Source organism: Cervus canadensis, chromosome 26, assembly GCF_019320065.1.
Source record: "Cervus canadensis isolate Bull #8, Minnesota chromosome 26, ASM1932006v1, whole genome shotgun sequence".
NCBI classification, from domain to species: domain Eukaryota; kingdom Metazoa; phylum Chordata; class Mammalia; order Artiodactyla; family Cervidae; genus Cervus; species Cervus canadensis.
Window position 1 is genome coordinate 40,926,438 of NC_057411.1, and position 26,758 is coordinate 40,953,195.

The 26,758-nt window shown below is 47.3% G+C and overlaps 1 protein-coding gene across 4 annotated transcripts; it reads right to left on the bottom strand.

The window, feature by feature from the left end:
• Window positions 1-381: 381 nt before the first annotated feature.
• ZBTB49 (zinc finger and BTB domain containing 49) lies at window positions 382-26,745 on the bottom strand. Of its 4 annotated transcripts, XM_043447945.1 has the most exons (8): window positions 26,642-26,745; window positions 21,563-21,733; window positions 17,152-18,251; window positions 13,468-13,514; window positions 6,621-6,694; window positions 5,068-5,150; window positions 4,811-4,972; window positions 382-1,443 (listed from the first exon to the last, which is right to left on the bottom strand). In XM_043447945.1, the coding sequence occupies exons 2-8, from the start codon at window positions 21,712-21,714 to the stop codon at window positions 767-769; spliced, it is 2,295 nt and encodes a 764-aa protein (XP_043303880.1). In that variant the 5' UTR covers window positions 21,715-21,733; window positions 26,642-26,745; the 3' UTR covers window positions 382-766. The 4 variants fall into 4 exon arrangements, with proteins under 4 accessions (XP_043303880.1, XP_043303879.1, XP_043303881.1 ...); XM_043447944.1 differs by lacking the exon at window positions 13,468-13,514 and having other exon boundaries at window positions 17,072-18,251; window positions 26,603-26,714; XM_043447946.1 differs by lacking the exons at window positions 13,468-13,514; window positions 21,563-21,733 and having other exon boundaries at window positions 17,072-18,251; window positions 26,603-26,702.
• Window positions 26,746-26,758: the final 13 nt, after the last annotated feature.

Sequence of the window (26,758 nt, forward strand, 5' to 3'; positions counted from 1 at the left end):
TTTGGCTAAGTTGCCCTGAGGCATGTGGGACCTTAGTTTACAGACCAGGTATCCAACCTGTGTCCCCCGCATTGCAGGTGAATTCTTAACCACTGGACCACCAGGGAAGTCCTGATGTTTATTTTTATACCACTATGGTCTTTAGGTTAGGGCTTCCCTGGTGGCTCAGTCAGTGAAGAATCCACCGGCAAAGCAGGAGACCTGGGTTCCATCCCTGGGTCAGGAAGATCCCCTGGAGAAGGAAATGGCCACCCACTCCAGTATTCTTGCCTGGTGGCCTACAGTCCATGGGTCCACAAGAGTCAGACACGACTTGGCAGCTAAACCACCACCACCACGTGGTCTTAGGTTAATAAGAATGTTGAAGGAAACACAGTATTATGCAGAAAGGCAACTTCAATTTATTCAAATTAAATTATTGTATGAGTTCCCTATACAAATAAAATCTTTTTTGTAAATAAAAATACAAAATGCTACAAATTTCACCATGTAAAAATGCAAAAATAATATCTGGATTATTATAGATGTGTATTTTCCCTTTACCATGACCAAAATGGGCAGGAGTTCCCCGCAGTCCATACCACCGGGTCCGTGAGCCTTATTCCGTCCACGTGCACCTCCCGGAGGGGGCAGGAGGCTTTCTCCCACAGGCTGAGCCCAAGGTGCTGGGATGCTCAGCCCCACCATGTCAGGGTCGGGCTCTGTCTGGAGCCGGTCAGAAGGTGTCCCGTCCTGAAGCCCGGCCCCCGACAGTGAGGCGGGGGCCTCACTGGTCTAGCTCGCTTTCGTTCTGCAGCGTCTTCATCGCCAGCCCCCAGAGGGTCATGCTGGAGAAGAACTGGCCCTCCGAGTTCCTGTAAGCAGGGGCGGCGGCGCGGCTGCCCAGAGGGTCGGTGCAGGGAGGGTGGTCCAGGGCCGCCAGGGACGAGCGCAGGGCAGCCACGCCATCGGCCTGCAGCGGCTCGGCGCCGGCCGGGGCATCCACGTCCGGGTAGCCGTAGGCCTGGTGCTGCGCCGGCGGCATGTGCGGGGGCTTGGCCAGCTTCACGGGCTCCAGGCTGAGCTTCTCGAGCTCGCTCGGCCTGTGAGGGGGCTGAGCCACCGGCCGGAACTTACAGGGGCTGTCAAACTCCGCCACCGTGTCCTCGTCTGCCGGGTGCGCGGGGATTTTGACGGTCACGGCGGGCATCAGAGGCACGGACAAGTCCTGGGAGAAGGAGTCTGAGCTCTGGGACCGCTCCAGGTCCGGGGCCTCGATGGCCCGCGCGAGCGCCTCCAGGGCATCCGGCCCCTCGTCGCCCGCCCGACAGTGCGTCTTCTTGTGCCGCCGCAGCACGGCCGAGCGGGTGAAGCACTTGTTACACACGTCGCACGTGTACGGCTTCTCCCCGGTGTGTGTGCGCACGTGCCTGCGGAGGTCGCCCGACCCTCCGAAACACTTCCCTGCAGGGACAGACAGGGCGCTCTTAGAGGAGGACGTTCGGGAGGGTGTCCCCGCCGCCCCCAAGTGCCAAACGACCCCGCTTTCCTGTGAACTCAGCTGAGCCCTGCTGTCACCCACTCACGCCGGTTCCAGACCCTTCCATGCCCCTCTGCTGCAGCCCCCCAACCTGCAGCCTCGGTCTCCACAGCCCCATCTCCCTGCCCAGGAGCGTCCCCTGGGGGCCTGGGCACCTGCCAGACAGCCTACGCTGGGAAACCGCATCAGCGCTACTCAGATATCCCCAAATCGAACACAGCCAATCTGTACTTTAGAAGCATCTTTTCTAAAGTTACTTATACACTCAATTTCTAACATAATTTTATGCTCCTTCTCCAGGTCCTATTTCCTTTCTCTAGGTATAAGCTTAGGTGACCTAAGGCCTGCCATGAGGTCAGAACACCAGAAGAGAAAAACCAATACATAACCTTATAGAAGCCATTTACAAAGGACTAAAACAAACTATGCTTTGTTTGAAAAGACACCGCCTGCTCCTTGGAAGAAAAGTTATGACCAACCTAGACAGCTTATTAAAAAGCAAAGACATTACTTTGCCAACAAAGGTCTGTCTAGTCAAAGCTATGATTATTCCAGTAGTCAGGTATGGATGTGAGAGCTGTATCAAGAAAGCTGAACACCAAAGAATTGATGCTTTTGAACTGTGGTGTTGGAGAAGACTCTTGAGAGTCCCTTGGACTGCAAAGAGATCCAACCAGTCTGTCCTAAAGGTGATCAGTCCTGAGTGTTCATTGGAAGGACTGATGCAAAGAACTGATTCACTGGAAAAGACCCTGATGCTAGGAAAGACTGAAGGTAGGAGGAGAAGGGGATGACAGAGAATGAGATGGTTGGATGGCATCACTGACTCAATGGACATGAGTTTGAGTAAACTCCAGGAGTTGGTGATGGACAGGGAGGCCTGGTGTGCTGCAGTCCACGGGGTCGCAAAGAATTGGACACAACTGAGCGACTGAACTGAACTGAAACAAACGACATGATTTAAGTGGACACACGTTTTAGAACTTCTCACTTAATCCTGCGTCCCTGTATTTGAATTCTCAGTTATCCAGCCCTGGTCAAGCAATGGTGGGCTGTTTGGACTGCTTCCAACTGTTTGCTACCATACCTGAGGGTCAGCCCACATCATTCTTTCCCTTGTTTCCTTAAGATAAATTCTCAGTAGTGGATATTATCTGGCAAAAGGTGTCAATGGATATAAATTTCAGCCACAGGAGAGCTCCCTAGAGAGGGGAAATGGGAGGAGGAGTCTCTCCTTTGTACCTCAAGTCAAGACAAGGGCTTGATGCAGGTCCCTGGGAGGTCACAGTGGAGCCATACCTGCCTCCAGCACGGGGAAAATGGAGATAGCTTGCTTACTGTATGGGCGGCCGACAGAGAGAGCAAACGGTCACTCCTGCACCCGTGTGGGCCTGCAGACCCTGGAGCACAGAACGTGAGTGTTTCCACAGATCAGACGAGGGTCATGCTTGCAAGGGAGCCAGCCTTGGAACCTAAGAGGACTGCCCAGAGGGGCAATGGGACCCCGACAGGGAAAGTCTCCTCGGAATGAACAGCTACAAAACCGAGGGCTAAAGAAGAAAGTCCGGCCAGAAGAAAATGCACCTTTCCATCCTGGAAAGTGCAGCTAAGTGCTGGGGAGGGAGAACAGGGTGGAAGGGGAGGCTATCTTAGGAAGAAGGTGAAATGCTGGGGGGGGGGGGGGGGGGGGGGGGGAGGGAAAAAGAGCCAGAGAGGGCCAGGCTTTCAAGTCAGCAAAGCTCAGACTGTGAAGCCACCATTAAATGGAAACTGTCTCTTGAATCCAAGAAAACGAAAACATACACCCACATATACACTTGCATGTGAATGTTCACAGCAGACTTGCTAAGTGAAATGAAGTCAGTTACAGAAGGCCACACATTACAGGATGCTGTTTCTATGATCTGTTTGGAACAGGCAAATCTAGGGACCGAGAGTAGATTAAGCGTTGCCGAGGGAGGGGATGGGGAGTGACTGCTCATGGGCATGGGGTTTCTTTTTGGGGTGATGAAAATGTTCTAAGACTGTGGTGAGGGCAGCACAACACTGAATGCACCCCAACTACTGACTTGCTTGCCCCCAATGCATAGGTTTTATAGACAGGACTTAACTCAGCAAGTGTTAATAAAGATTCGAACCTGCCACACAGAATCATTCTCGCTCCCTTCCTCTCCCTGCTCTCCCCGAAAGCTGACCTCGTCTGGGTCAGAAACCTCAGTTAGTGAGTAGCGGGGAGGGGTGGAAATGAAGGATGGGGGGAGACAGGGGCCCGCTGCACCGCCTCCTCTACAGGGGTCATAGCGGGCAGCAGGTCCTGGCTGGAAGGAAGGGAACAGTGAACCTGAGGTCAAGTTCACAGTCGGAATAGTAATTTAGAACTGACATCCTACACTAGGGATTTGAGACTGCAACTGTGATTGAAAATGATGCAATTTTATCCTCTAAGAGGGAGCGGACAAGTCACGGAGCTGCAGATGCTGGTGTCCGGGGGATCTGACCCAGCTTACGTGGGAGACACGAAGGAAGCTGCCTCTGGCCACATCCCGCACGTCCTGCCCTATTTTAGGGACCAACCACGAGAACAGAGCCGCTCCGAGGATGCCCCAATTCCAGGCTCCCCATGGCCTGACTCTGAGCAGTTTTCCTCTTTGTTCTAACCAGGTAGACATAAAAATGGTTACTCACTCATTCAGTCCACATTGTCAGTGGCACATGTGTACACATGCGCGTGCGCCCAAACACACACACACGCCCTCCCCCAGTTCGTCAGAAGCTCCAACACTCTGTGATCACGGGTACTGAACTCGAAGCCCCAGTTCCCTCGCCTGTGCAGTGACGTGCCTGGAAACGGAGCACCGCGGGCCTCCTCTTTCCCTCCTGATGACTTCACTGATGCACCCAATGCCGCAGAGGTGACTTTGCTTTGTGACATGTGACACGGTCTCCAGAAGCCCCCTCCTGGGCCCACCGTGTGCCCCGGCCCTGCAGCTGCACCGCACGCTCACGCCCGCTTTCCCCACTGCCAACGCCCTGTGGCACCCGGGCCTCTGTCACCAGTCACCTTGGTATCTAGGGCAGTTGCCGAAACCTCGGGTAAATGCCACACGAACACAGATCAATCAGAGAAGACCAAGGTGGTCAAGAAACAGCAATCACTTCCGTGTTATCCATGAGAAGAGGGGTGACCTATCTGAGCCCCGCTAATGACCAGGACGGCGTGTGGGCAGAGCCCGGCACCCTCCCCGTGGGGAGGAGCAGGTGAGCACGGGGTCTGCGGGGGCGGAAACTCACCGCAGGCCGAGCAGCTGTAAGGCCGCTCACCCGTGTGCCGGATTCTGTGCTTTACCAACTTCCTCTGCATGTTGAAAGACTTCCCGCACTCATCGCAGGTGAAGACTTTGTCAGCCGTGTGCGTCTTTTTGTGCTCCTTCAAATTACTGAAGTTACTGAACCCTAGAGAGGAGACCACACACCGGGGTTAGGCTGATGGACGGAGAACATTTTAATCAGAGATCTTCACGGAAGAGAAGGGAGACGCTCGGCCATACCTCGACCACAGATGTCACACAAGTGTGGCTTTTCTCCTGAGTGGATGATAATGTGACGCTGGACATCTCCCGAGGCTGCAAACCTGCAAATGCAATTTGGAAAGTCAATTAAGAGCTTGCCTGCGTCACTGCAGACCTTTCTAACTCAAGTTGCCCGGGGAGGAGACGAGCTGCTCCCTCAGAATGTGACCAGGAGTGGCCTGATTTTGTTTGAGACGTTCATTAGAAAAGAACATCTTTTTTTCCTCCTCTTTTTAAAGGAAGAGTAGAGAATGATCCTAGTGTTTCATTTCAAAAAACACTTTTTCCCTACCTACTTGCGTTAACCTTTCTTCCTCAGAGGTGATCGCTAGGTGGGCTGGCGGGGGGGCGGGGAGGGGGGCAATCCCAGCCCAACCCAAGCCCCGGCGTGGAGCTCAGTGCCTCTCTGTCTCGCCTCACTTGACCGCAGGACCATGCATCTGGGAAGACTATAAATGCACGCTTTACTTCTAAATGAGAGTTCAGAAGGCTCACACTGAAAACACCCTGAGAAACAAGACTTTCAAGGACCACTCCCCCCACCCCGCCCCGCCCCAGCGAAACAGCAGAAGGCCTGTGCTACAAGGCACCCCAGACAGGCAGGACATGGGACGTGGGTGCTAAACCTGGCCTTCAGTGTCTGGGCAGCTGGGGCAGAGACACTATCAGGCCAGGAAGCCTTTACTTCTGTTTTCTAACATCTGTAGAGACAACTGCTTTTTCTGGAGTTGAACCAAGGGTGCTGTCCCATCCCAGCAGGACTGTGACTATAACTGCCCATGTCATCCACCCCCCCACCCCCCCGCCCCTGACTCCTGAATACGAACGTATCAGAGGCAGAGAATGTCAGTGTTCCCATCACAGCACTTAGCACACAGTAGGTGCCTAATAAATGCTGAATGGCTGAATGGTTAAATGAATGAAGAAAACACTAGTGACCAGTAGAGGCCTAGCTGTTGCCTCCTGTCCTAGAACGACCAACCACCAGATAACAGAGGGAGTGGAATCCCCACAAACGCCCCCTGAGGGGCAGGGGGAACAGGCTGCAGGCCGGTGTGCCCACAGGAGGGGCACCTCCACCTCCAGAGGGAGGCTGTGGTCTCCCAAGTCCGCAGCCTCCCTGGCCCTGAGGCTCGCCCGTCCTTCCTGTAGCTGCACTCAGCCTTTTCACGGGTCTGCGAGTGGGGCTGGCGTGCCCCCAGCATCCCCCTTCCTGATTCCAGGCATTCAGGCTGCCGAGTTTCACTTCCCTACCAGATGGTCACCTCCATGGGGCCAGTCCTCTTTTAATAGACATTTCTGGAATGAATGGAAATTTTAGTGTAATTGTTTCCTGTAAAATCCCATTTCCTACAATTGTGTCCTAGATTCTCCTTTGATTAACATTTCCATCTCTTTTCTCTGTTCTCATGTGGGTCACATGAAAGGCCAGCGGGTTCGGCTCTGCTGGTTCCTGGGTGACCTCGGCCCCTGCGAGGCTCGGGGATGCCGAGACGGCTCCTCTCGGGCGGGTGAACGAGCCCTGCACTGACCTCTTCCCGCAGATCTCGCAGATGTACGGCTTCTCCCCAGAATGCCGACGTAAGTGAGTCTGCAAGTTACCCGCCTGCGGAAAAGGAAAAGAAAAAATATGCCAATAATGGAAAAAAAACTTTTTTAAGGGCACATACATTCAAAAGGGACACTGACAGATTTAGCCAGGTTCCAGTCCAACTTCCCAGTGAAGATCCCAGATGCACGACTCAGAAGCAGCAAGGAGATGGAGGCCCAGCCTGGGTTCTGAATTGGGAGAGGCCCTTGACTGGCAACTGAACAGGGGACGACTGATTTCAGCTCAGCTCCATGCCAGCCCCTGGCCCGTCCCTCATCAGGGGTACAGGCCGCCATGTCCCTGTAAAATGGGCCGACATTCTGTGGGGGCTTCTTTTAGGGTTGCTAAGCTTGTATTTTGAACAGCTGTTGATGTATCATATTTCCTATTTTTTTTTAACCTTGACCACCTACATGCAAACATCATTTGAAAAAAGGTACCACTTGTACTTGGTCATTTCAGTATGCACTGTTTTTTCTTAAAAAACATGCTTTTGTTCATAAGGAAGGTAAGACATTTCCAGAAAGTATTTCCTCTGGTGGTACAGTTGCTCTTACTGACAGGTTGGTCATTTTTACTTCTGTGCAAAAAGAGCAAATCAGGAGATTCACGGTGGTCCTTCAGCCGCAGGCCTTCTATGTTTCTAATCTCTGAAACAGCAGGGCTTTACGAAGAATAACTGATTTAAATGGAGATCACAAAATAGATTTCCATGTGCTAATCAACAGGAAATCAACACTAAATTGCCTAAAGTACAGTGAAATTAAACCTGCAAATGCCTGACATTACAAAAGCTACTGGCAAATGTTTCAAATTAGGACTGGAAAACACAATCTTCCATTGCTGTAATTTACATTAACGGTCTCAATCTGTCACTTCCCGACTTAATTTTTTAGTGTTCTGCTATGAAAAACACTGAGGAGGATGAAAATATCCAAGGTAATAATATGCAGGCCTTACGTACAAAATAAGCCAAAAAAAGAGAATGAACAATAATCCCCAACTCCTAAATTTGGCTTGTAATTTTTTTTGGATAGGTAAGAAGTGGATTTATTTAGAGAGAAACACAGACACTGTGGGCCACCTCAGAAGGCACAAGTGGCTGGCTTTGTGAATTTGCAAACTATATTTTAGATGAAACTCAAAGGTTCATGGTTGTAGGATTGAAAGTATAAAGAAAACTGTGGATTTTATGTTATGTAACACGGAAGATTCTTTACATCTATCAGACTCTGAAAACACTGAGTTAGATACTGTATTTCAAAATATGATAAATACAGCATAAGGAAAAAAAGCTGGTTTATTTTAGGTAACCAAAGAGAAAGTATTTGGCAAAACAATGGGAAATACCTAGCTTTTAACTGAATGACTATTAATAACAATAATAAAACAGCAAATGTCAACAGCAATAGACATTTGGTCTACTCACACATAACCAAATTACCCTTAGAAATTGATATTGTTGTTTCTGTTTTCTAGGTGTACAATTGAGATTCAGATAAATAAATTAGTTGCTCCGGTTACACAGTAGGCCAGAAATTAATGTTGGTTGAGCTGAGCTTAAACTCTTGTCCTCCATGAGGGCCTGCAAGCTTCTGTGAATAAGCTAGCTTGTGCTGAATTCTCAGTATGACAGTGACTCTGCTATCCAGGAAACGGCTCACTGGATTTAAGATAACACATATTTTAAATCAGTCACTTCCAAATTTCAGAAAAGCTGGTCATTTAAATAACAACTTGTATGGCACCATCTGTTCCATGGTTTAATTAGATCCTTTGTTCAAGTTCTTATATAAACCATGTATTATGGTTGAAATGCATTGGGATTCAATTCTTAGCAATGGTGCATCTTTCCTTTTTAAATACAGCTTAACAATTACTTGTTTTCAAAGTAAATATAACTGAAATGGTCTTTCACTTAATATTACAGTGGTGGTGGTTTAGTCACTAAGTTGTGTCTGACTCTTGTGACCCCGTGGACTGTAGCCTAACGGGCTCATCTGTCCATAGGATTCTCCAGACAAGAATACTGGAGTGGGTTGCCATTTCCTTCTCCAAGGGATCTTCCCAACCCAGGAATCGAACCTAGGTCTCCTGCATTGCAGGCAGATTCTTTACTAACTGAGCTATGAGGGAAACCTAAATATTACAGTAAACAACAGTAAAACAAACTTTAAGATGTTTTCTTAGCTATTTAATACTGAAAATGTATCATGAAAATAATTATCATTCTCCCAGATAAAGGAGCATATGTTAATCTGATAAATGGCATAAAAGTAGATTAAATAATGGAAAGATTCAGGCAAAAAAATTTAATCATGCATTCAGAAAATGTATACCAAATTACATAGCCAACTGCGGCCCAGATTATCTGCCCTTTAGTCAAGTCTTTATTTTTGGTAAATTTTGCTATGCTCTGCGTGCTTGTATGCTAAGTCACTTCAGTCGTGTCTGATTCTTTGTGATCCTATGAACTGTAGCCTGCTAGGCTCCTCTGTCCATGGGATTCTCCAGGCAAGAATACTGGAGTGGGTTGCCATGCCCGCCTCCAGGGGATCTTCCTGACTCCGGGATCAAACCCTAGGCTCCTGCATTGCAGGATTCTTTACCACTGAGGCACCAGGTTACTAATTATATCTTAAGTACACAGACTATATCTTAGAAATTATCTACATACTGTTGGATCCATGAAAATTCCAGCAAGTGGTAAATACCAGTAGGTCTCCTTTGTTACGGGTTTGCTATGAGTGGAACACTTTGCTCACCAGTTACAAACTGGCTTTCAGAGAGTCCTCACAATGTCCTCACAAAGTGTAATTCACCCGATCCAGGAGGTAAACAGAGGCCCTGGGAGGGGAGCAGCCGTGGCCCCTCCATCTGGGACGGAACACTCCCCAATTCGACTGTCTGTGGACTCAAAAGGCTTGGGCTGCTGTTGGGCTGAAAAATATTAGCAGAAAAGGAAATTCTACCCTTTCTAAGTGGACACCACTTTAGTTTATGATGGAGTTGTCAGAACTGAAAAACTCTGCTGTAGAAGAGAAGTAAATGCCTGGTTTGTTGAGTAATTTAAAAAATAAACTCCTTCTAATAGGTACCTGAACCTCAGTATTTAACCATGATCAAATCAAGCACATGTTCTCTGGCAGAGTACTCTTCTAGTGGTAGGTGACTGTTTCTGTACAAAATAGGGAACTGTGAAACTTTAGACACAAAAGAGAACTCAGATCTTAAAAGTCATCTAGTTGAGAAGTTTTAAGACTTTAAAACAGAAAAAAAAAAAATCTGGAGATTAACATAAAGATATCACCTAAGGAACAATGATTACTCCATTGATAAAAGGATTTTAAACATCAAAAGTATGGAAATACCACCTCAGAGTTGAAGATTTAGTAGCTTAGGTTCATTTGAAAAATTACTCCTGGCATATTCACCACAGATAGGATGCAGCTTGGCCACCTCTGGCACGGGGCTGCATCAGCGCCCTGGGACATGTCTAAGCAGCCTCCTAGGGGATGCGGTGCCCTGCCAATCACACCCTGGACACAGGAGGTGGGGAAGGGTACCGAGCCTCTCAGAACCCATCCTCCTGCAGCAGCTGCTCAGGCTCTCTATTCTGCTTCACTGGAGAGGCGAGGGAACTCCACTCCTCTCCCCCAAGACAGCTGAATACACCGGGTTTCCCTCTGTCTGTTTTTCTTGTGACAGGTAGTCCCGACCTGTCGCGGTCTTAGATTTCTCCTGTTTGCACTGAACGGCCTGGGTTCTCCTGCACATGGGAGACACGTGTCTCCAAACGGGGCCTCACGCATGGTGTCGAGTCCTGCATGACTCTCACTTGCTGTCATCCGGGCAAGGGCCATGTCCGGAATTCCACTAGTACACGCAGAGCCTGCTGTCACAATCCAGGCTTATCACAGCTTTTCCAAAGCTGAGGTCAACTGTTTGCTGACTCATTATTAAGGCTGTGGCTAATTTTTTTTTAAAGACTAACCAGCCCTATTAAATACTACAATGAGTAAAAAGTTAATTCTTATTGGTAGGTCTGCTTTCTGATCGTTGAATCTTCCCGAAGGGAAGGTATTTCCAGTCCACTGTAACCACATGTATTCCAGTTCATATGAGAAATGAAGGACAGGTAAAGTGTAAACACCGCCACTGCTCCCTCCACCTGGAACGCCAGAGCCTCAGGCCCATCAAAGCCTCCCATCTTCAGGGCCCTGCCCCAGGCACCGGACACATCCCATGACCTCACCCACCAAACATCACAACTTTCAGGTTGGAATGACCACTGCCCTCTTCGCCCATACAAGCGCCATGGAACTTCCACTGTTTCGTCGTGCTTTATCACTTTATGCACCTGTTTCTTCCTCTAAACACAAAGCTCCTTGAAGCCTTATTCATCTTTGTGCCCCAGCACAGGCAGAACTCCTCAGACATTGTAGGTTTGTAATAAATACTTGTTGAAAGAGTTCTTATTCACAAAAACTTCATCATTACATTAGGAAGTAAAACAGCAATATACATCTGAAAACCATAAATATAGGGTTATGTTCATTAAAAAAAAAAACTCTTTATAAAAATCTGATAAAAACACAGACACCAATATAGAAAGGGAGGATTTCTGTAGCATCTGTCAGACACGGTTGCCCTTGGTGGGATTCGAGAGCGAACGTGTAGCCAGGGTCTGAAGCAGAGGACAGGGTGCTCAAAAGTACCAACACTGAAGCCCCAGCCCCAACCAGCAGCACCAGAATCTCTGAGGGTGAGCCCTGGCATTAACTCCAGGAGAGAAGACTGAAGACAGACTCAATGCCTGAATGTCTGGTTTCACTTTATTTGGCTAACAGTGAAAACCCATGGGATTCTGAACAAGAAAAGGATAGAACCTAAACTGTTATCACAGTGTAAATGTATAAAGGACTTTCACATCCTTTTTTTTTTTTTTCATTTAATCCTCCTAATATCCCATGAGGTGGTATTATCTCTATTCTAAGAATTAGAAAAATGAGACCCAGAGAAGTTGTGATTGCTCATTATTAATGGTCATTAATCCAGTTTTTACGCTTTCCCATTACACCAAAGCTGGAAAGATTAAAGTGGTGGGGGGTGGAGTAGGGGGTTGCGTGCCTTTGGAAGACTGGTCTATAAGAGCAGAGAGGACAGAGAGATAGGAGGCAATGGCCACACGAGAGGGACTACTGATGTGTCCTGAGGACTCACCATGGGCCAGGTGTGATGCTGAACATCCTCAGTTGCTCAGCTGTGTCTGACTCTTTGCGACCCCAAGGACTATAGCCCACCAGGCTCCTCTGTCCATGGGATTTCCCAGGCAAGAATACTGGAGTGGGTTGCCATGTTCTTCTCCAGGGGATCTTCCCACCCCAGGGATCAGACCTTCTTCTCCTCCATTTGCAGGCAGATTCTTTACTACTGAGCCACCTGGGAAGCTGACCATCTTATAAACTCATTTACTCTTCACATACCACGGGGGTCAGTGGTCCCACACCCTCGCTTTACAGATAAGGAAGCCAAAGTGCCAAACACGTAGCTCGTCCGAGGTCAAAGCAGAAAACCAGAGGCTGTATTCAAATCTAGACTGTCTGGCTCTAGAGGCCAAGCTCTGACCTCCAGGGAAGGCTGGCAGGAAGCAGCACAGGCCTCAGCCAGAGTGCACAGCAGGTAGACCAGCAATCCCTCCACTCAGCTCCGCAGAGGCTTACTGAACATTTAGCGGGGGTGCGAAGCCCCTGCCTGGACTGGTAACGCCAAGGACCCCACAGGGACATGGTGAATCACTGCTCACAGCCAGAGGCAGAGTGAAAAGCAGCCGGATGGCAGGTCTGGGTGTGCGGGAGCTCCAGATCCTCCATCGAGGCCCAGCTCCAAGGTCCTTCCCCAGTCAAGGAGCATCTGGACATGCTCTTACTCCAGGATTATCATGCGTGTGTAGAAACAGTTGTGAGCTGTTTCCTCAGGGCACTGGGCCTTGCGAGCAGCTTCTGGGAATAGCTACCTTCCGCTGCAGAAGGATAAGCGGGTTCCCACAGCCATTCTCCTGTGTCCAGAATTTCCTCTGAAACCTTTGCCATGTCTGGTGCCCAGATCAGTACAGAGCCCACAGGAGGAGACGACACACACCAGCCGAGTGAGAGGACGTGTGCAAGGGCGGGGGACGCAAAGTGTGCGGTGTCTTCTCCAACGCCCTAACATCTACAACCCCAGTGAGAGTGAGAAGGCATCTGTCTTGGGTCCAGCCTGGCATAAACTGACGGGTGTGTTCCGTTGTTCAGACTCTGTGAGCCCATGGATTGTACCTCGCCAGGCTCCTCTGTCCACGGGATTCTCCAGGCAAGAATACTGGAGTGGGTTGCCATTTGCTTCTCCAGGGGATCTTACCCATCCAAGAATCAAACCCATGTCTCCCATACTGCAGGCCGATTCTTTACCACTGAGCCACCTAGGAATCCCCCAGCCCTCAAGTGGTGCTCAATATGGTTTATATCATGCACAGGAAGAGAAGAACTATACTAGAATTAGACCCATCCTTAATGAGGGAAGTTATTGTGAGAGTTCACAGTTATGCTTATAAAAAATGGTACCCCTCACGAGCTAGAAATTTTTTTTCTTGAAAATTATTTTCTCCTGATTTAGTATGAAGTCTTTTAAGTTACAGATATCATCAGAGTCTGCTCTCACAAGTCCCAAAATTATGTCTTAATCTGTAATAAAAATAAACACTGGGTTTCAGGTTTCCAATTATTAACAATAAATAAAAGTATTCCCACCTGAGAGAAATGTTTCCCACAAATGTTACATTCAAAAGGTTTCTCACCTAAAACAAAACAAAAGACAGCGGGTAAAATCATTAGTAATACCTGCACGACAGTTTTCCATTTTCAATGTTTAAACTGCCTCCTGTGTCCCACCATTCAAAACAGAGCATAACATACTTCATCATCAGGGTACGAACATGGGGAGCCTCTGTCCTCACCATCTCTCTCACCCTTAGATGACAGGCAGAGATGATAAAAGTGAGATCTATATCTGTGTGTGTGTGCGCGTGTGTGCGTGCGTGGGCGCGTGCTCAGTCATGTCTGACTCTGTGACCCCAAGGACTGTAGCCCGCCAGGCTGCTCTGTCCATGGGATTCTCCAGCAAGAATACTGCAGGGGTTGCCATTTCCTCCTCCGGGCATCTTCCTGATCAAACCCGGGTCTCCTGCATTGGCAGGTACATTGTTTACCACTGAGCCACCTGGGAAGTCCCAATCTGTATTTACTTCTCTCTCTCTTTTTTTTAAAAATATTTATTTATTTATTTGCATCAAGTCTTTACTTGCGGCATACAAACTCTTTTTTTTTTTTTTTTTAGTTGTGGCATGTGGCATCTAGTTCCCTGACCAGGGATCGAACCCTGGTCCCCTGCACTGGGAGCATGGAGTCTTAGCCACTGGACCACCAGGGAAGTCCCTACTTCTCTCTTAAAAAAAAAAAAAAAAGAAATGGTTCTTCAAATTTAAAGCTGTATTGAAATTAAACGTATTTATCTGCACTCAAAGTATACTTAGGCTTTGGACATAGATTTCTCCTTCAGTCGAAAATCAAATGTGAGTTTTCTTGCTGACCAGCACAAATCCATCCTTCAGCCTGGCTCCTGCACTGACCACAGGTTGAGTCCTAACAGAACCAGGGGGACTCACCCGTATCACACGAGGTATGAACCTGGAACTGCTCCAAACAGAGCAGGGCCCCCTGAGTGTGTGCGGGGAAGAAGCCCCTCCCCACGGCCTTTCAGCCTTGGTTGAAACATGCTAACAGCAGAAAAGAAGATTCCACCATGGGACATGTTCCCTGGCTGACTGCTTGGCCCCTCTGATTCCAGTAACTCTGAATGATCACATTTTGGGACAGAACAGATGTAGAGAATGGAACTCTACTACAAAGAAATCACAACGGTTCTGAAGACAGTCTCCAGAAAATGGTCTGTTTAAAAACATACTTCAGGTACTGCCTTTAACCTACAGAAACCCTAATAAACAAACCCCGTGAAGGCCAAGAATCTTTCACTTCCCCCATTCCCCTCAAATCAAGTGCTTTCATTAAGATCCTTTCTAAAAAATAATGCTTCCCCTCCTGTTGTGTTGCTGGAGTCGGCAAGCTTTCTGGGCCCCTGCTAAGGTCCTTTTGATCTTTTCCTGAAACTGTTTAATGACTTCCCCAGGATGAGGGGGGAGCTCCTGACCACAAGTACAGGTGACCCATGAACCACAAGGTTTTAGCTGTGCAAGTCCACTCGTACGAGGATTTTTTTCAATAGTAACTACATCATGGAGGTTGGCTGAATCTGCAGGCATGCAGGGACAGGTACATGGAGGACCAACTATAAGTTACACCAGGATCTGACTGCTCAGATGGTCAGCACCCCTAAGCCCTGCGTTGTTCAAGGGCCAACTGTAATTATAATCACATGAATGCCGCATTTTGAACTACATTTATGTCTGAAGTTAAAGAGATAATAGATAATGCTACATTAAAGCCCCCACTATGAGATACGAGAGTCTGAAAAAAGAAGTTGTTACTAGTTCCTAAGAGTCTCAGGTGACCAGGGTTAATAACCCTACACCAGTGGTTCTCACACTTGTTACTCTCAGGACCCCTTCACACTCTTTAACAGTTGAGGACCCTAAAGAGCTTTTCCTTATGTGGGCCATATTTGATGGTACAGCCTGTATTAGAAATCAAAACGGAGTGATTTTTGAAAAAAACGACTAGGCATTTTTCATTGGCCACCAGGTGAAGGCCTCATCACACATCCTGCAGCCTTGAGCCGACTCCACTGTACACTTGCCCTGGAGGAGGAAACGGCATCCCGCTCCAGTCTTCTTGCCTGGAAAATTTCAGGGGCAGAGGAGCCTGGAGAGGTACAGTCCACAGGGCCACAAAGAGTCGACTGGACACGACGGTGAGGGACTGAGCACTTACACTTGAGGGGAAAGCAGGAGGGAAGGGCAGGGGGCATCCTACATGAGGGTGCAAACAGCGCTGGCCTCACTGACCCCCTGAAAGGGTCCCCCAAGCCATGCTTTGAGAACTGCTGCCCTTCTCAATCTATTATGTCCCAGGGAGCAACTGTGCCACAGAGCGGTCTGACTGCTATTATTCAAAGACGCTCTTGCAGAATAAAAACAATCCTTGGTTCCTTTAAAGCTAAAACTGGTAAGTTTCTCAAATAAAAATTATACTCCAGAAAATTACAGAATGATCTAAATTAAGCTTTTTCAGGGCAAAATTTAGTCAATGGTACTGTCTTCGTATGGAATAATTTTGAGCAACTAGTAAAAATAATGATAGTATTTTATATTCAAATACAACAAAATTTATAGAAGGCTTTCATAAATATTAATTCAGTCTCAACAATGCAATAAGGGAGTGAACATCTAAGCCAATGGGGAATCAGGAGTGATAACAGGACATCACACCAATAGTCACAGTCACACAAGCACCTTGAAAGCAGTTACTTTAGAAGCCTCCTGAACATACTCCTTCTCATGCCTTGAAGATAATTGACAATAATGTGTAATGTGTACTAGGGTCATCAGGCTTAAGTGCAGGAAAGAAAGTAATACACACGTATTATATTACAGACTGTATAAATATTGCATAACACTTTTTCTAAAGCTTTGGAAAAAATAAATATTTTGGAAAGGGGAAGAGGTATGAGCTAAGGTAATAGAACTTTGAAAATTCAGTGTTCAGATGGAAGAATTTTTCACTTGAAAACACCAAATGGTTAAAGCTGATCCTCATTCACAAGTTTACCTCCTGCCTCCCAAATCACGATTTTTAAAATCTGACATTCAAAGAGGGAGGGAACATGTACACCTGTGGCTAAGTCATGTTGACGTATGGCAGAAATGAAACCAATATTGTAAAGCAATTCTCCTCCAATTAAAAATAAATAAACTTTAAAAAACACCTTAAAAACAAACAAAAAAATCTGACATTCAAATTACTTTCCAAAGCTTTCAGAATTACTCAAACTAAACTACTTTGGTCTGAATTAGCCAACATCATGCTTTAAAAAAAATATATATATATATAATTCTGAAGAAAGAACTAAATATTGCTTATCTGTTTTAGAATTAATTTGAAAATCTGAGTGAATCAAAAGAATCTGCCATACTTCGAGATGGAAAGCTTCTCATAGAAAACCACAATTAAAAGATGAAAATGCACCATCCTTTTTAAAATGGCTGAATGAAAGCATTTACTAACTTAAGATTATTCTTTAAACGACATCGCCAAAAACACAAAGCAGAAGAGAGCGAACACTCTTTCATTTTGGGGGTAAATATCAATGACATCATCAAGCAATAGCAAAACTTCTTACAAAAACGGGAGCAGGCAGTGGTGTCTGATCGTCTGGTATTATTTCCTTTCCTTCTGCCTGCGGGGACCAAATCAGTGTACCTGTATGAGACCGTCTGTGCAGCTCCAAATTGCTGGGGTGTTTAAAAGGTTTCCCACACAATTCACACGCGTACTGTCTCTGTGACTGTGGCATCTGGGTTTGGTCTTCCAGGGCCGAGGGGTCTTCGGGCCTCTCCATCTCACTCACGCCATTCAAGTTCTCAGAACTGCTGAGTTCCTCGCTTTCCTTTTCTTCAGCGCTGGGGCTGTTCACTTTCTCCACAGGGTGTTCCCTGGCAGCTTCCAGCCTCTTGGTTAAACTATCATCGGGTTTCGGTTCAGAGGTTTGCTCTGCAGATTTCTGTGACTTTAGGAAGTTGAGCTTCTTAAGGTGAACGGCCTTCTTGAGCCTCATCTGCCGGGTAGGCTGCTGGCCGGCGTGGTCGGACGTGGGGTCTGGGGCATTTTCACCCAAAGGCTGGGCCAGAAAGTTGGAAGGCAGGTGCTGGGAGGACTCCAGGACACACTCGGTGTGGCTGACCGCACAGGGCTGGCGATCCGCGGCGTGAAGGTCCGCGGAGGCGAAGGTGAAAGGCTGCTCGGTCACGCGCTCGTGACTGGGACAGCCGGAGTGTTTATAGTACTGCTTACTGTACAAGTTTCTGAGCTTGTAGTAACAGTTGGGCTGTTTGAAAGGCAGTTCTGTGCAGCTGCCATCGAACGGGTCGGGGGCTTGTTTGGAGGTTTCGGCCGTGGGGGGATGAAGACCAACTGAGGCTGGCACGTGAGAGTGTGACTCGTCCACGGCCCTGCCCTGCTGGACGCCTGCGGAGCACTCGGGCAGCAAGTGAGGCGGGTAGTTCTCATTGAGGACACAGTTCGTGTCGGGAGTCAGGGTGCCCTGCAGGGAGAAGGTGCCGTGACAGGGCAGGCCTGGAGGCTGGTCGACGGTGGCGGACTTCAAAAAGGTGTGACACAGATTGAGGACGTTCTGAACCTGCAAACACTGGGCTGTGTCCAGCATGACTTGGATGTTGTCCTGGTTAAGATCCAGATGCGACGTGTACATGAAGTCCAGGATCTGCCCGATGCCGCTCACATTCTTAATATCCAAATGAAAAACATCATTCTTCTGGCCTGAAGAGTTCTGAAAGAGGCTCCTGATAAAAAAAAGGATATCTGCTTACAGGGTTAACAACCCATACATTCCAAAAGCTTTTTCTTTTAAGTAATATCCATGCTAATGTTCAAAATGACTATCCTTCAATAAATGCTAAGATTAAAAATTAAGTATGCTTTTGAGAATTCCACAGACAGAGGAGCCTGGCGGGTTAACAGTTCATGGGGTTACAGAGTCAGACATAACTGAGTGACTAACACTTTCACACTTCTATTTACAATAGCTTGGACACGGAAGCGGGGCTTCCCAGGTGGTGCTAGTGGTAAAGAACCTGCCTATAATGCAGGAGACACAGGTTCGATCCCTGGGTTGGGAAGATCCCCTGGAGAAGGAAATGGCAACCCACTCCAGTATTCTTGCCTGGAGAATCCCATGGACAGAGGAGCCTGGCGGGCTACAGTCCACGGGGTTACGCCGAGTCAGACACGACTAAAGCAACTTAGCACTGCACAGGACATGGACGCAACCTAGGTGTCCACAGGCAGATGAATGGACGAAGGAGCTGTGGTACATACACAGTAGAGTAGTACTCAGCTATAAAAAGGAATGCATTTGAGTCAGTTCTAACGAGGTGGATGAACCTAGAGCCTATTACACAGAATGAAGTCAGAAGGAGAAAGACAAATATTCTGTACTAAAGCATATATACAGAATCTAGAAAGACAGTATCATCAATGGTACGTGCAGGGCAGCAAAGGAGACACAGACATAAAGAACAGACTTGGGCACACAGTGGGAGGAGAGGGCGGGACGATTTGAGAGAACAGCACTGAAACATATATACTACCATGTGTAAAAACAGATAGCCAGTGGAGTTTGATGTGTGCTGCAGGGAACACAGAGTCGGTGCTCTGTAACAATCCAGAGGGGTGAGGTGGGGAGGAAGCAGGGAGACGGGGTTCAGGAGGGAGGGGACACACGCCTGCCTATGGACGATTTATGTTGATGTATGGCAGAGGCCATCACAGGTCCTCTGATTAAAATAAATAGAAAAAAATGGTAACAGTTGTTATGCGACAGGAATAAGATCTAGAGATCTGCTACATAACATAGTGCTTATAGTTAACAACACTGTATACTGTACACTTAAAAACCTGTTAGGTGTGCAGATATGTTAGGTGTTCTTACCACAATAAAAAAATGTTAAGTCTGTCAATTCTGAGTCAAGATCCAGGTGTGCCTGTGATATTATTGATTCTCAATGTTTTTCAGTATTTTTCTAATCGCTGAAAATAAAACATGTCCTTTTTAAAAGCAAAAAAAAAAAAAAGTATGCTTCAATCCTTTAAGAACTTTTTGCAAGCTATTCAATAAAGCAATTTGGATGAATTGAATTTGTATGCTGAATATCCAAACTTCCAAGGAAATCTCAAAGTAAGATTTTAAAATATACTCATTGTTCTTTTTTTTCAAAATGTAATTATACATATGCATTATTCATTGCATACAGATAATTACAGAAAACTAAAGAACATACTTTTCAATATTTCATGTTTAGTCTGACAAATTATCTATCTCAAACCATAAGACACATACAAAAATACTTCTGTATCTAAGTGTCTTAAAAACATCTTAAAATGAAAATAGCTATAATAAACCAACTCTCGATACAGACTCTTTAAAAAAATTTTTTTAAATTTGTTAATCATGGCCAAACACACATAATGTCAAACACCTGGCTATATGGTTCATATGGTAAATTCAGTGGCACTTCGTACATTTGCACTGTTGTGTAACCACCACCACTACCCATTTCCAGAACCTTTTCATCATCCCAAACAGCAACTCTATCCATTGAACAATAACCCCTATTATCCCCAACCCCTCAGCCCCTGGCAACCACCCTTCCACTTTCCGTCTCTGTCAGTCTGACTGATCTAGGTACTTGATGCTTCTCAGTAACCCAATGGTCCACAAACCAGCAGTGAGAGAGCCTTGTAAGTTAATGCGGAGAAAAGGCACCATAAAGCCCAGGCACTTTATTCTGGGTATAAGTTAAGTTCACAGGTGAATGAATTTCTCTCAGTATTTGTAAAAATACTGAGTCAGGTAAGTTGCCCTGCAAGTTTGTTAAAGACATTTTATCAAATAAACTAGCCAATGTATCACAACATCTAGACCTAACTGTCCTAGAAAGACAGAAGAAACAGGCAAAGCCCAAGCAGGGGACCATTTTACACATGGGCAGAAAGTCCTGCTGCCTCAGGGAGCCAATCCACTATAATACTACTTGCAGCACATATGACATCTGAGACTTAATTTGATGATTCGGGATTATCAAGGAAAGAGGAAATCCTATTCCATGTATCATTTACTAGAGTAGTAAAATAGTATGCATCTTAGGGGGAAAGGTTCTGAAAAAGTGTGTGTGTGTGTGTGTTAGCTGCTCAGTCGTGTCTGACTTTTTGCGACCCCACAGACTGTAGCCCACCAGGCTTCTTTGTCCTTGGGATTCTCCAGGCAAGAATACTGGAGTGGGTTGCCATTCCCTTCTCCAGAAGATCTTCCCAACCCAGGGATCAAATCCTGGTCTCCTGCATCACAGGGAGATTCCTTACCTTTTGAGCTATAGGGAAGTCCTGAAAAAGTGCTACAGGACAGATAAATCCAGTTAACCAGAAAATGTGTGTAGAATACTTCAATGAAATACTATTGCTATTATTGTTTATAAGTAAATTTTCATTGAAGCAAAAACAACTATAGAAATAAGTAAATTGGTTCAAACCTGTTTTCCTAGAATAGCAAAATGTAAAAAAAAAAATGAAAATGTTTTAATTTAAAAAAATGGCATATAGGATGTTTTCCCCTCTCAGATTTCTTATCACAGAAACATTCTTACCAGAAACTCTATTCCTCAATCTTTTTCCCTGGAAAGGATAAGAAATGTATACAGAAGCCTGATATTAATTACAACTCAAAAATCAAAGACAAAGTGCCAAATTACTTTCATGGCCCTAAATATATTTTAGTTAAAAAGACTCTTTCCCACCCGTGTGTGCATGTGCTCAGTCACTCAGTCGTGTCCGACTCTGTGTGACCCCACAGACTGCAGCCCACCAGGCTCCTCTGTCCACGGGAGTCTCCAGGCAAGAATACTCCAGTGGGTTGCCACTTCCTCCTCAGGGGGATCTTCCCGCTCAGGTTACTCTAAACACAAAAGCAAAAAGAGCCCACAGTGTGCTACAAAAGATAAGGGGAATGAAATCCGAGAAGAAACTAAAATTTAGACGAAAGATCTCCATTCCAGAAAAGCCTTCTCTCTGTACAATTAGAACAGTCTAAAACACGTACCTAAAGTACTGGCTGAAAGCTGCCAGAACGTTCTTATGGGCTTTAAAGCAGACTCCTTTCACCACCAACATACAGTCGCAGAGCAGGCCTTGAATCCGCTGCTCGTGCAGCTGCTGGAGAAGGTGGCAGCTGTGGGCAGCAACTGGGTCCATGCTCCACCATCCAGGAGACCTAGGACAAAGGGCGCCGATAAGCAGTGATCCTTGATGCCGCGACTGGACGCTAAAGGGCACCCAAACCGACCGACTGATCTGTGCGTCACTGTCATGACGTCCTGTGCAACACGGACGCAGAAAGGCGAGCACTATGTCAGATGGCGCGGCGCGGTCCCCAGTGCCGAATCCTCAGGGCGCTGAACACCCAAAAGACCGAGTGATCGGTTACCTACCCTGTCCCACTGGTTGCCTGAAAAGAAAAGCCTTCTTGATTTATCATTATAATTAGCCATCATTTACTGACTACTTACTACAGACCGGGCACTGTGCTAGGAATATTTCAGCCATTAACTTGAAATAATGCTATAAGAACGCTTTGATCACCATTTTACAAGTGAGGAAATTAAGGAGTGAGGCATTAAAGTAACATGGCCATGATCAGAAAACTGTTATATTCCAAAGCCAGGACTTAAACCCTGGTTCCTAAACTCCGAAGTCCATGCTCCTATGCCCATGAGAAAAGGGACAGGAAAAACGTAACACAGAAGCTTCCTCCAAAGACTTAAGTGTTAAAATACAGCAAATATCCTGAATCTATATCACACATTCTCTGATTATACAGAAGTGACATGCAAAGTTATTCCACAATTTGACTATAAAAACTGTAACTATTGTATGTTACTTAGCATAGTTCTCTAACCGCTTCATGATATCCATCCTGTACCTTCCCAAGTATGATTATAAAAAGCTCCAGAAAGAAAATTTCCATCTTACATTTTTTATGTGTCTTACAAATAACCACTATGAATCATAATATATCATATACCTCATAAGGATAATCATGATATTTATCCAATGTTTCCTTTATGTCAGGCACTATTCTATCTAAGCCCTCTAGAGTTCTACACATATGAACTCATTCAGTTCTCAGAATAGCTGTGAGATAGACACCAGGTACCATTAGCTTCACTGTACAGACAGATGAGGACAATGAAGCACACGGCAGATTAAAGATGGCCACAACATCTGTGACCCAAGGGGAGGTGGGATCTAGGCCTCCTCTCCTTGACTCAGAGCAGCCTCCATCTCAATCAACAGAACAGGTGAAAGGAAGGGTGTAAAGCTGTGCTCTTTTCCGGGCAGAGGCCTGTGAGCTGACAGTTCCCACCTTCCGTCTTCTGGACGACGCCTCTGGGAGGCCTGCGTTGCCAATAGGCCTATAAGATGCCCAGCTGGAGCCAGTATATGGGGCAGGAGAAGGGCTCTGTTGAACCCAGCCTTCCTGTCATCCCTTCCCAGGGATCAGACATGGGAGCAAAGTCATGCTGAAGGCTCCAGACTGGCCCCACCACCAGCTGAACCCCATTCCCCACCCATACCACGGTAGGGCTGAAGAACCACCCAGCAGAGCCCCGCCTGAATTTCTGACTCACACAACTGTGAGATAAAACAAAACAGTTTTTAAGGTACCAAGTTTTAGGGTAGTTTGCCACATAGCAAATAGATAACCTGACCAGAGTTAGAGAGGACCGACATGGCTAATAATAATAGGTTACCAACAAGGGACAGAGTTGGGATTTAAACCAGGGAATCTGACTCCAAAGCCCACATGCTTAACTGCTACTCCAAGTTACATGCAATAGCTCAGAGGGCTTCCTTGGAATCCAATCAGCACCCTCTTCAGTCTATTACCAACGCCTGACTGTCCAGGTGACCCCACAGACAAGCACCAGCGTAAAGCACAGCACAGAGGAGGACGAACACGTGCAACACAGGCTTTGCGCTACGATACAAGGAGCACGGTACGCTCTCTGTCTTTGCAGCTAACTCACTTTCTGACAAGTAACAAAAACCTACTGTCTTATCAATTAGCCTATCTTTGGTACCCAGAAGAGTGCCTTGGACATAGTAGGTGCTCAATACATGGTTTTGAGCTGGATGGAGACTCTGGGCCTCAGTGTTTTAATCTGTAAAGACAGAGGGTCCCCTATTGGGTTAGATAATCTCTAAGGTATCTTCCTGTTCTAAATGCCACAAATCTACATCAAGAATGTGATGGTGGACTGGATGGCATCAAAAGGAAAGGAAATATGGGAAAAGAGAAAAAGGGAAACAAGAAAAAGCTTAGATACATGCGAATGAAGAGGTGCTTCTACTGAGAATAAAAACCAGAATGGAATTTTATCCTGTAGCGACAGCTCCTAGGGCAAAGGCCTTTCGGTTCCATGAGGTGATTGATCAATTGGCCAAACACCATAGGAAAGAATTTGGGAAGTCTGTTCAGTGGCGCCATTGACAGATTACTTCTCCAAGCGTCTGAGGTTCACACACACTTCCCTTAGTGTGGTTCTATCTTCCTCTCTGGCTGTCATACTTTCAAGTGGCTTGGTCCCCAGCCCCCTAACCCAACCCTAATGACAAAATCACTGGCTATGTGCACACAAGCCCAGATTCCTGTCTTAGCTCTACAATGACTCTATGACGCTATGTAGACCAACTGAGTTAAGCTGATGTTGTGTGCCTAATACGTGACAAGATATTTCGGTGAGGATGTAAAGCTAATAAACTCAGAATGGAAGGTTCCCTGTCCTCCACAGGCTGTGTCTCAGTTTGAGTCACTCACATAACTTCAGAGTGCCCACTATACACAAGGCACTGAGGTGAGATGGTCAACAACTCAGATATAGTCATCCTATGCTTTCACGAAGAGTCAGTTCAGTGGAAGTAACAAAAATAGGGCTTACTGGAGATATTAAATGGGGAAGGTACAAATTAATTTGGAGGACAGGGTCAGAAGAAAACCTTCTGGAGGAAAGACATCTATGCTGAAATCTGAAGGTTAAGTTTGCCAGAGAAAGAGCAAAGAGAATTCACCCTGAATTTTCAGGGGGAGCAAACAAACAAACAAAATGCAGAAGAGCACAAACAAGACTCACACATGTGCTCTGCACACAAACCCACCTCGAGTACCCAGCTTTTAAACCTGGGCAACCTGTCACTTCGGTTGGAGAATATTTCCCTCTCTGTCCACCCAGCAGAGTCCTTCTTTTGTGGGCTGAACTATGTTTCCCTCCAAATCCATATGTTGAAGACTGTATTTGGAGATTGGGCCTTAAGGGGGTAATTAAGTTAAAATGGGAAAGTTAGGGTAGATCCTAATCCAATCTGACTTCTGTTCTTATAGAAAGAGAGGAAACCTGGACATTAAACACCAGGGATGCCACGCACAGAGGCAAGATCACCAGAAGGCATGGCCAGAAGGTGTGCGGCTGGAGCCAAGAAGAGCAGCCTTGGGAGCAACCAAACCTGCTGACACCTTGATCTTGAACTTCTAGCTCCCAGGACTGTGAGGAAAATATATGTCTGTTGTTCAGGCCCTCCAGGCTATGGTATTTTGCTACCAGAGCCCTTGCATACACCCTCTATTCCATTTCCGACACTGCTCACCTCCAGAGGGAAACCCTCCTTATTACCCCCACATCCGCACCCTAGTCCTAATTTAGCTTCTCACAGTTCTCTGTTCACACCCCGTTCAACCTACATTTGCTCACGGAAGCCCCACAGTGACCACCATTACTATGTGCAGGACCTGTCTTAAGGGTTAAATGAAAGTTGCTCAGTCGAGTCCAACTCTTTGCGATCCCATGGACTATACAGTCCACGGAATTCTCCAGGCCAGAACACTGGAGTAGGTAGCCTATCCCTTCTCCAGCGGATCTTCCCCACCCAGGGATCGAACCCAGGTCTCTGGTATTGCAGGCGGATTCTTTACCAGCTGAGCCACCAGGGAAACCCAAGAACATTGGAGTGGGTAGCCTATCTCTTCTCCAGCGGATCTTCCCAAGCGGGGTCTCCTGCGCTGCAGGTGGATTCTTTACCAACTGAGCTATAGAAGCTGAAGTCAGGGCTTCCACATTTCAGGCAGACTCCTTAGCATTGTGGGCAGACTCTTTATCATCTGAGCCACCAGGGAAGCCCCAAAGTGAAAGTGAAAGTTGCTCAGTCGCCTCTGACTCTTGGCGACCCCATGGACTGTATAGTCCATGGGATTTCCCAGGCCAGAATACTGCAGTGGACAGCCTTTCCCTTCTCCAGGGGATCTTCCAACCCAGGGATCGAAACCAGGTCTACCCTCATTGCAGGCGGATTCTTCACCAGCTGAGTCACCAGGGAAGCCCGAGAATATTGGAGTGGGGTAGCCTATCCCTTTCTCCAGCGGATCTTCCCGATCCCAGGAATTGAACCGGGGTCTCCTGCATTGCAGGCGGATTCTCGACCAACTGAGCTACCAGGGAAGCCCCTTAAGGGTTGAGAAGAGCAGGTAAGCACTCAGTAGAGTGCTTTGCAGGAAATCCTACAATAATCTTATCGAGTTAAGCACGGCAGTGTAACACGCGTTTACAGACGCGGATCCCAGACACGAAGAGGTCGCACGGCCACGGGACTGGGCTGGGCTATAGGAGCTCTGGGGTCTTCAGCGCTAACTCTCTCAACTTCACACGGCGATGGAGAGAGCCGGGCCGAGGAGAGGGCACCCGCGGCTTACCGCGGGCGGTGCCCTGGGAGGCGGGAGGGGAAAGCGGGTGCGACGTCCAGGCCGAGGGAGCTGCACACGCCGTGAAGGACGCGCTCCAGAGCCCGGCCTGGTCGTCGCGTCTCCGAGCCGGAGAACCTCACGGCCGCGGGCGGACACGCCCGACCCAGCAGCAGCTCCACGGCCCCTCACGGCGCCAGAGGGATGCGCGGGGCGGCGGCTGGTCCATGCCCTGCCCTGCCCGGCCCGGCCCTTCGGGCGCCCAGCCCGGGGTTCCGGGCCGTTTCCATCGCCCTCAGACCCGCACGCTCTCGCGAGGCCGGCCTCCCAGTCCGGCAACCCCCACCTTACCCTCAGAGACCGCTCCCCGCCCCGTCGCCTCTTTTTCACCTGCAGCCGCCACAGCCGCCCTCAGCGCTCCTGGTCGGGCTCAGCCGGCAGCGGAACCATCGGGACAACACCGCCCCTCCCACAGCATTGGGCCCGGCGGACTCCGCCCTCTGACTT

Coding starts and splice junctions, on each gene's coding strand:
- ZBTB49 (XM_043447944.1), bottom strand. CDS start 21,714: ATGGACCCAGTTGCTGCCCACAGCTGCCACCTTCTCCAGCAGCTGCAC. Junction 6,695..17,071: donor CACTGCCTGCTCCCGTTTTT/GTAAGAAGTTTT, acceptor CCTTTTCCGCAG/GCGGGTAACTTGCAGACTCA. Junction 4,973..5,067: donor GTGTGACATCTGTGGTCGAG/GTATGGCCGAGC, acceptor TCTCCTCTCTAG/GGTTCAGTAACTTCAGTAAT.